General features: G+C 50.6%; 1 protein-coding gene across 1 annotated transcript in view; it reads right to left on the bottom strand.

Annotated features, from left to right (window-relative positions):
• Window positions 1-3,389: 3,389 nt before the first annotated feature.
• LOC309560135 (uncharacterized protein) overlaps window positions 3,390-10,183 on the bottom strand; it is a 31,459-nt gene continuing 24,665 nt past the window's right edge. Inside the window, exon 7 of the mRNA XM_082263681.1 lies at window positions 3,390-3,861. Coding sequence (XP_082119807.1) covers window positions 3,695-3,861 — 167 coding nt within the window. The 3' untranslated portion in view covers window positions 3,390-3,694. The remainder of the gene's footprint in view (window positions 3,862-10,183) is intronic.

Here is a 10,183-nt window from a genome sequence, read left to right as displayed (position 1 = left end):
GTTCGGTAACATTGACCGATCCACTGGCCGATCCGGTTTTTGCTCAGCCATCCTTTACTTGGTGTAGTAGTAGTATTGGATGGGAGCCGCTACTTCCTGTATAGTCCCGGCTCACAGGCGGAGTGATATCAGATGCACTCTGCCTGTGAATGGAGGAGCCACACACATGATGCAGCGGTTTTGCTCTGTAATGCAGCCGCTTGCTTTGTGTGTAGCGCCGGATCGGTTGCGGTATCGGTGATTTCACAACGCCAGATATCGGTATCGGGTCCAAAAAAGTCGGATCAGTGCATCCCTAGTCCAAGGGGTTAAAGCAGAGCTGTCAAATGGTCTTTAAAAAGCGATCTGAGCACAGACCGTAACGCTAGTGTGAATGAGCCCCCAAGCTTTTAAAAGGAACTTTCAGCTCCGGGATGCTAAACACAGGTCATATAGAGGCGCCGGATGTTCAAACTGACAGCCAACACTCGTCCAGCCCCCTTCAAAAGGACAAGTTCACCAACTTATAAACCCCCCCCCCCCCCACCCAGCCCCCTCAATACAGCTGGGCTGCTCATGCATTACCATCCCATAGCTTTGTATTGGATGTCACCCCTGAAGCACAGGCACTATGGGACATTCGTGTGCGGGCAGTTTTTACTAGGCGGCTGCAGATAGCACAAGTTTGCAGCCAGAGACGGAGGTAATGCCCTGCAGGGAAGCATCCTGCCATTGGACTTTCACTGGCATGGCTGCATATAGAGGCAGCAGCCATAGAAGAAAGTAAGGATCTGCAGGGGGGAGGAACATAGTAGAAGCAGGGCTGCAGCCACAGAAGAAATCAAGGGGTAGTATTCCAGGTACTGTATTTTTACCACAGGTCTGCAGACAGTACAGAGGGCTACAATCCATAGAAGGAGGTGGTAACGACCGGCGGGTATGCAGTGGCATAGTAGGGAGGGGGGGGGGGGGGTTAGAGGGAAGCAACCTGGCACTAGATGTTTGCCAGCAGGGCTGCAGCCATAGAAGGAATCAGGGACCAGCAGGGCTGCATATAGAGGCCGCAGCCATAGAGGAAAGTAAGGATCTGCAGGGGGGGAGGAACATAGTAGAAGCAGGGCTGCAGCCATAGAATGAATCAATGACCAGCAGGGCTGCAGCCACAGAAGGAATCAAGGACCAGCAGGGGTAGTAGGCCCTGTACTTTATTTTTAATCGGAGGGCTGCAGACAGTACAGGGAGGCTACAAGTCATAGATGGAGGAGGTAACGACCTGTGGGTGACATAGTAGGGAAGGCGGCTGAGAGGGAAGCAGCCTAGTGCTGGATTTTTACCAGCAGGGCTACAACCATAGAAGGAATCAAGGGTCAGCAGGGGTAGTATTCCAGGTACTTTATTTCTACCGGCAGGGCTGCAGACATAGAAAGAATCAAGGACCAGCAGGGGCAGTATTCCAGGTACTTAACTTTTACCGGCAGGGAAGCAGACTACAGGGGGCTACAAGCCATAGATGGAGGAGGTAACATGCGGGTGATGTAGTAGGGAGGGCGGCTGAGGGGGAAGCAGCCTGGTACTTTATTTTTACCGGCAGGGCTGCAGACGGCACAGGGGGGTACAGGCCATAGAACAGTGATGGTGAACCTTGGCACTCCAGACGTACTGGAACTCATTTCCCATGATGCTAATGCACTCTGCGGTGTAGTTGAGCATCATGGGAAATGTAGTTCTAAAACATCTGGACTGCCAAGGTTTGCTATCACTGCCATAGCAGGAGGAGGTAACAACCTGCATGGAGGGGGTGCAGTGGCATATTAGGGAGGTTTGGAGGGAAGCAGCCTGGCTCTTGATTTTTACCAGAAAAGCTGCAGATATAGAAGGCATTAGGGACCAGCAGGGGTAGTGATCCAGGTACTTTATTTTTACCGGTAGGGCTGCAGACAGTACAAGGGGCCATATATGGAAGAAGTAACGACCTGCAAAAGGTAGGGTGGCATAGTAGGGAGAGGGGGGCTGGGGGTGAAGCAGCCTGGCACTTGCTTTTTTTTTTTTTTTTTACCAGCAGGGCTGCAGACAGTTGAGGAGTCCGCAGCCATAGAAGGAAGCAAAGACCAGCAGGGGTACCAAGTCTAGCATTTTATTTTTACCGGTAGGGCTATAGCCATAGGAGGAGGAAGCAAAGACCAGCAGGGGGGGCAGCTTAGTAGGGAGCGGGGCTGGGGGGGAAGCAGCCTGGCACTTGCTTTTTTTTTTTTACCAGCATGGCTGCAGACAGTACAGGAGTCCACAGCCATAGAAGGATGCAAAGACCAGCAGGGGTACCAAGTCTAGCATTTTATTTTTACCGGTAGGGCTACAGCCATAGGAGGAAAAAATGACCTGCGGGGGGGGAAGCAGCCCAGGATTTGAATTTTTACCAGGAGCTGCGGACCGCTCAGAAGGCCGAAGCTGTAGGAGGTAAGGATCAGGAAAGGGGGAGGTTTTAAAAATTCATGAACTCGTCCTTTTAAAATATACAAACCAGAACTGAAGGCTGCTTAAGAGGCTTCAAAAAAAAAAAAAAAGCTGCTCAAAACTTACAAATGCTTTCTAAAAGCTTGCTGTACATATTACCCTTATTACAGCCCATAGAGTTGATTTACTAAAGGCAAATAGACTGTGCAGTTGCACTCTTCAAGTGCAGTCGCTCCAGAGCTTAGCAAATGAGATTAACCTTCGCTTTGCAAAGAATACCCAATCACCTGTGAGGAAAAAAATAAAAAAATATTTTTTGATTGCACATGATTGGATGCTGGAAGTCAGCTAAGCTTTTACTCATTTATTAAGCTCTGGCGCAACTGCACTTGCAGAGTGAAACTCCACTTTGCAGTCTATTTGCCTTTAGTAAATCAACCCCTAAATGTCAAAGTGATTGCACAGCATGCTGAGAAATGTATGCAAACCACCCCCAGGCTCTGCGTTGGTTGCTTCATGTCCACTGCACAGCCCGATTATCGGCAATGATGCGTCACTACCACACACACACTGGCGCTGTACAACCAGATGCAGAAAATAAAAGATTTGAAAGCTAAAACCAACAACAAAAAACTGGAATGCTTTAGTATGTACTGGGAACAAAAAAAAGATGAAACCAACCCTGTATTCAATATTTTTTCTCAATTTAGTTACAAAAAAGACATTTCTGTAATGAATCGGCAAACATAATGCCCCCCCCCCCTCCCCCTCCTCACAAAGCGGCACAAGCAGTGTTTAGGTACCACTCTTGCAACTACAAAAAAAACACAAAATAATGAAACACCAACACCTGAATTATAAAACTGCAAGTAAATTACTAGCTAAAAAAGCTCTTCATGAATAAAAAAAAAACAGAACAAAAAACAAAGATTTTTTTTAATTAAAAGTTGTTAAAGTTTGGCTCCGGTGGGCCTAAGTTGCAGTGCAAAATGCTATGGGGAGCCTGCAGTGGGTAAGAATCGGAGACTCGCTTCCCCACTCTATGATCTAGAAAAGCTTTTAACATGGGGCTGTCCCTGACTGAATGTGCTGTGGAGCTGGGCGAAGGAAGCCCCTCACATTTCTATATTCCTATGACAGTTGCACTCACTGTGTTTCCAGAACACCTCTATCTTTCTCCCTGCAGTGCAACTCGCCTTCTAGTTGGGGTGGTGCGGCTTTCCCCTGCACCTCCTAATATCAGCTAGATGCCATCATCTTCCTCCTACTCAGAGTCTCCTTCTTCCGATGATGACGACGACGACGACTCTGCAGAATCATCTCCATCCACCACAATGTTCTCTGACTCTTCTTCCATGGTGGACTCCATCAAGTCTTCGGGTACAGACTCTTCCTCCGCATCCTCATCCTCCTCCTCCTCATTATCGGTACCTAAAAAGGAGGACAGAGATCAAAGATCCACTTAGCAGTATTAACCACTTTAAGGACCGGGCCTATTTCTGACACGGTGTTTACAAGCTAAAAACTGAATTTTTGTAAAATCTTACCGTAAAATTCCTTTCTCCGAGTCCTCCGACAGTCGCCGCCACCTCTAAGTCATCACTATTGGGTATTAACTTCCACTCCGCAGGAGTAGCTTGGCATAAGATTTAGTCAAAAGAACAAAGCATTTAGCATAGACACACCCATGGGGGCTGTCCCACTGGTCAATACCCCCCCTGCAGTGTGATCCCTCCCAACTCAGTTTGGTAGAATAGCAGTAAGTGTACAAGAAAAAACCCCAAAAGAGGGGCGGGGGCAGCGACTGTCGGAGGACTCAGAAAGGAATTTTACGGTAAGATTTTACAAAAATTCCGTTTTCTCTTACGTCCTCCAAGTCATCACTATTGGGAAGTCCCAAAGCAGTGTAGACATAAGGGGTGGGAGACGCAACCGCAGAAAAGGCAACGCAGTACCCACATCACAGAAAGAGAACCTTCTAGGCAATAGAAAAGGCTCAAGAGGGAACAACAACCCAGGAAAACAAATATCCAGGGGATAAACACCCGAACAGCCAGGGACCCACAAAACAACAAGGGTCCCCTATGACACTGCCGCACTGAGAACTTTGCGGCCAAAGGAGGCATCAGCTGATGCCAGAACATCCACCTTATAGAATTTGGAAAAGGTGTGCACTGACGACCAAGTCACAGCCTTGCACACCTGGGCCACCGAGGCCTGATGCCGGTAGGCCCAGGACGTACTCAATGATCTGGTAGAGTGCGCCTTAACAGGGAAGGGTGGAACCCATTCCTTCAAAGCATAGGCCTGTTCAATGGTCTGTCTGATCCATTTGGCAATGGTCGCTGCAGACGTGGCCATGCCCTTCCGAGGTCCTTCAGGAAGGACAAAGAGGGAATCAGATTTCCGAAAGGACTCAGTGGACGACAGGTATACCCTAATCGCCCTGACAACATCCAAGGAATGCAATGCAACCTCCTTAGGATGCTTGGGCTTCGCACAGAGCGAAGGCAAAACAATGTCCTCATTAAGGTGAAAATCAGAGACCACCTTAGGGAGAAAAGACCAATGAGGTCGCAAGACCACCTTATCCTTGTGAACCACCAAATAAGGAGAGCGGCAAGACAACGCCGCCAATTCTGACACCCTGCGAGCCGAAGTGATCGCCACTAGAAAAGCAACCTTTTTAGACAGCAGAGGTAACGATATCTCCCGGATGTTCTCAAAGGGAGAACGCTGTAATACGGACAGAACCAAGTTCAAGTCCCATGGAGGCAAAGGCTCCCTCCGAGGAGGAGCCAAACGTCGCACACCTTGAATAAAAGGTTAGAATTAAGGAATGAGATGCCACAGGGCGTTGAAAAAGAACAGCCAGTGCAGAAACCTGGCCCTTAATCGTGGCCAGCGCCAAGCGCTGGTCCACACCAGTCTGAAGGAAAGCCAACACTCTCGTCACCGAGTATGAGCGTGGGGAGAACCCCCTGGACTGAGACCAGGCGAAATAAGCTTTCCAGATATGGTAATAGATTTTACCAGATGAGGCTTTACTAGCCTTGATAAGAGTAGGAATGACCTCTGAGGAGAGACCCCTGTCTCTCAGGACCTGGGTCTCAACAGCCAGGCCGTTAAAGTCAGCGACTGTAAAGCAGGATGGAAGATCGGTCCCTGAGACAGTAGATCTTCCCGCATTGGCAGCCGCAAAGGAGGCTCGACCGCCAGGTGAACAACGTCGGCGTACCAGGACTGACATGGCCAGTCCGGTGCCACTAGAATCACCAAGTTCGGTTCCAAGGGTAACCTGCGAAGGAACCTGGACAACAACTGAATCAGAGGAAAGGCATATATCAGACGATACTGATGCCAAGGGGCCACCAACGCATCCGAGGCGCCCGCCCATGGATCGCACGTTCTTGCCACGAATCTTTCCACCTTGTGATTTAGCCGAGATGCGAACAGATCCACGTCCGGGGATCCCCACTTTGCACACAGCATTTGGAAGACCTCCGGGTGTAGGGACCATTCCCCCTGGTCCAGGGTCTGGCAGCTCAGATAGTCGGCCTGCCAATTCTCCACACCCGGAATGTGAACTGCTGAAATAGCCAGAACATGAGTCTCGGCCCAAGACAGAATGTCGGTCACCTCCCGGGCCGCCCGGGCACTCCTGGTGCCCCCTTGGTGGTTGATGTAAGCAACCGCGGTAGCATTGTCTGTCTGTACCCGAACAGGACGGCCCCGAAGTTGATCCGACCACTGGAAGAGACAGAGTTTGATCGCTCTCAATTCCAATATGTTGAGCGGAAGGGAGGATTCCTCCCCAACCAAGTGCCCTGGGCAGACAGGTTGCCCAGGACTCCACCCAAGCCCGACAGGCTGGCATCCGTGGTAATCACCGTCAACAGCAACGGACGGAAGGATTTTCCTTCTGACACAGCCGGGGACTGAAGCCACCACAGAAGATCCATTCTGGCCAGGATCTCCGCTTGAAGAGACCGTGTGTGAAACTGAGCAAAGGGTATCGCCTCGAAAGCCGATACCATCAACCCTAGGGACCGCATGCAGGTCCTGAGTGACGAGGATGGCTCGTCCCTGAGGGACCCAATCTCGTCCTGTAAGGTCCGGAGCTTGTCCTCCGGCAAGAACACCTTTGCTTGAGAAGAGTCCAGAACCATTCCCAGATAGGGAAGACGAACCGAAGGAGACAAGGTCGACTTGTGTACGTTGATGGTCCATCCGAACTCCTGGAGCGTCTGTACTGTAGTGGACAGATCGCGCAGTAGGTCCTAGCTGGCACTCGATCTTAAGAGGAGATCGTCCAGATATCCCAAGACCGCAATGCCCTGAGCCCTTAGCAGGCCCAGAACAGGTGCCAACACTTTGGTAAAAACCCTTGGAGCCGAAGCGAGACCGAAAGGTAACGCCACAAACTGATAGTTCCTCCGCTAATGCGAACCGAAGGTACCTCTGGTGACCCTCGAAAATGGGGATGTGTAGGTACGCATCCTTCAGGTATATAGAGGCCAGGAATTCCCCTGGACTCAGGGAGGCCACCGAGCAGAGGGATTCCAATACGGAACTTTCGAACGCGCATGAAGCGGTTCAGCGCTTTCAAGTCCAGAATAGGACGCACCTTGCCCTCCTTTCAGGGCACAGTGAACAGATTGGAATAAAACCCCGGAAACCTGTCCCCATGAGGCACCGGGACAATCACCCCCTGGGCAAGGAGGTCCTGCACTGCTTGACGCAGGTCCTGCAGACGCCCTGGGGTCAAATGAAGATTTGAGGGAAAGAATCTGTCCGCCGGCCGGGAAAGGAATTCGATCTTGTACCCTGATCGATTTCCTGAACCCACCTGTCCGGAATTCGGAGCAGCCAAGGTTGGAGGAAACCGCGCAAACGTCCCCCCACCCCTGAAATGGGTGAGGGCGCCCCTTCAGGCAGAGGCGGATTGACCCACCGCACTGGCATTGCCCGACTTCTGCTTGCCCGCCCAGGGCTTCTTCTGGCTACCTTGGCCCTTGAAGGGCTTGCCCTTGGTTTGATTCCTAAAGGCACGAAAGGACCCTTGATTGGGTCGAGAGGCGGAACCCTGCTTGCCACGAAAGGACTTGTTCTTCGGGTTCTGGGGCAGCATGGTGCTCTTGCCCCCCGTGACGCCTTTTACCAAGGAATCCAACGCCTCGCCAAAAAGGCGTGAACCAGCATAGGGAAAATCAGCAACTGTTTTCCGTGATGTCTGGTCAGCCGACCAGCTCTTCAGCCAGATCAGTCGACGGTTAAGCACAGCAACACTAGATAGGCGTGCTACCAAAGGGGCCTCATTTAAGGCCGCATCGCACAAATACATGACTCCTTGGTGAATTTGGTCCACCATAGCCAGCGTGGCAGAATCAGACGCGAGGTTGAGTCTAAGCACCTTAGTCCAATCAGCCACCGCCTGAGCCACCAGGACAGACGCGAAAAAAGGTTTGAGCAAGGAACCCGCCACTGTGTAGGAATGGCGGGCTAGAGACTCCAACCTTCTGTCCGTGGGATCCCGAAAAACCGGGGTCTCCTCAGTAGGAATCAAGGTAGTCATGTTTAACACGGCCACAGTGTGATCCACCTGTGGAGGCACACACCATTGCGATTCCGTAGCCGGCGCAAAGGGATAAAGCAATTTAAACCGACTAGGTACCGTGAATGGACGTTTCAAAGTGCGCCACAGTTCATTCACAGTGTAATGAAACTCAGCGGGGCAGGGAAAAACTTGCGGGTCCTGTGTGTACCAAAAGAGGACACAATGCCCGGAGGACTGGGCTCATCCTCCAAGTGTAGGGTTTCTTTCACAGAAGAAATCAACTCATCCATGGTCGCGCGTTCTTCAGGCGACCTCGGGGGAGAATCATCAACCCCCTCCGCCTCCGCCTCCACCTCAGACCCCAGAGGGTGCAGGGATGAGCGAGACCCTGAAAAGGGCACACCCGCCGCAGCAGCCACATCACCATCTGAATTAGAGGAGATAGATAATCTGGGCCTTTTCCTAGCAGCACGTTCAGCCATCAGCCCTCCATTTTGGACACTAAAGAAGCCACTACAGCAGCCAAATCAGGTATAACAGGGGCCACAGCAGGACTGGGGTCCCCCACCAAGGCTGGAGGGAATTTGCTGTCCTGAGATTCCATTGCCCAAGTTAAAAAACAACAACAGTGCAATAAAAGGTACTGGCCCTTTAAAATCGCTGCAGAGTGCGCAGCCCACCGTTATATGTACAGTGACCAAAGACCCCCAAAAGGAGAAGAAACTGAGCCAGGAAGGACAAAACAGAGAGTTATGGAAGAGACAGTCTGCAGAGCCCCCACAGAGTGTTACCACATTGATCGCTGCTTCAGAGGAAAAGGAAGTGAGGTCATCAGAGGCTGAACTATAAGCTGCAAGACCCAGGGAAAATGGCTGCCCATAGAACTGAATGGGAGGCTTCGGCAAGTTGGCCGCCAAACATGTGCTTGGAACATCGTTTTGCCACACATAAGATGGCGCCAAAACAGCATGCAGATAAGCCCACAGTGAAGCCAGACATGCTTGCCCATACTAAAAATGGCGGACCGCGCGGTTTTTACCCGCTGCGGCCGCCGCACACGCAGTCTGCAACCCTAAAAAAAAAGAAGTGACACAGGGGAAGGGGCCCCCAAAAACACACAGCAGCGCATGTACAAGCGACCCCCACAGGGATCGCATCAGGGAGCCCCACACAGGCACAGACATGGGGAACACACAGCAACACAGGACTGCCACCCCAGACAGAGGCCCCACACAGAAAGTACTTACCTGTACCAGATGGCGTGGGGTGCCTCTATGAACGGAAAGCCGATGTCCTCATCTAACAGGGAATGCCGTTAGCCAAGAAAAGGACACTGCAGCACTGTAGATGTGTCCAGTGAGGTAGCCACCTCACAGGCTGCATCCCTGCTGCGAGCAGGGATGGGTCGTTCATAATGCCAGGACGAACACATGGCCGAACGCTCGATGGCGGGCTGGGGATCCCTCTGACCCTCTGCCCTGGAGAGCCAGGGCGGCCAGTCTGATTCCCAGCTCCGCAAAATCCATCTTCATCTGAAGATACGACTAAACTAAGCTGACAAAATAAACAGCTAGTAAAGCAAAGAAAAAATTGACATTTTAAAAATAAAATCAAAAGAAAAGATTAGAAGGCTGAGGCTGTAGCCCCAGCACAGGGAAGCCTGACTACTCCCGACGCTAGGCAGAGACAAACTGAGTTGGGAGGGAATCACTGCAGGGGGGTATTGACCAGTGGGACAGCCCCCATGGGTGTGTCTATGCTAAATACTTTGTTCTTTTGACTAAGTCTTATGCTTAGCTACTCCTGCGGAGAGGAAGTCAATACCCAATAGTGATGACTTAGAGGTGGCGGCGACTGTCGGAGGACGTAAGAGAAATCCTTTTTTTCTTTGCTAGAAAACTACTTAGAACCCCCAAACATATATATATATATATATTTTTTTTTTTTTAGCAGAGACCCTAGAGAATAAAATGGAGATTGTTGCAATATTTTTTTATCACACCGTATTTGCGCAGCGGTCTTCCAAACACAATGTTTTTGGAAAAAATTCTCTTTTTTGAATTAAAAGATAAGAAAAACAGTAAATTTAGCCCAATATTTTCCCATAATGTGAAAGATAATGTTACGCCGAGTAAATAGATAGCCAACATGTCATGCTTCAAAATTGCGCACGCTCGTGGAATGGCGACAAACATT

This window comes from Pelophylax lessonae (assembly GCF_965119305.1).
Source record: "Pelophylax lessonae genome assembly, chromosome: 7".
NCBI lineage: Eukaryota > Metazoa > Chordata > Amphibia > Anura > Ranidae > Pelophylax > Pelophylax lessonae.
This window is presented reverse-complemented; position numbering and strand designations above follow the sequence as displayed.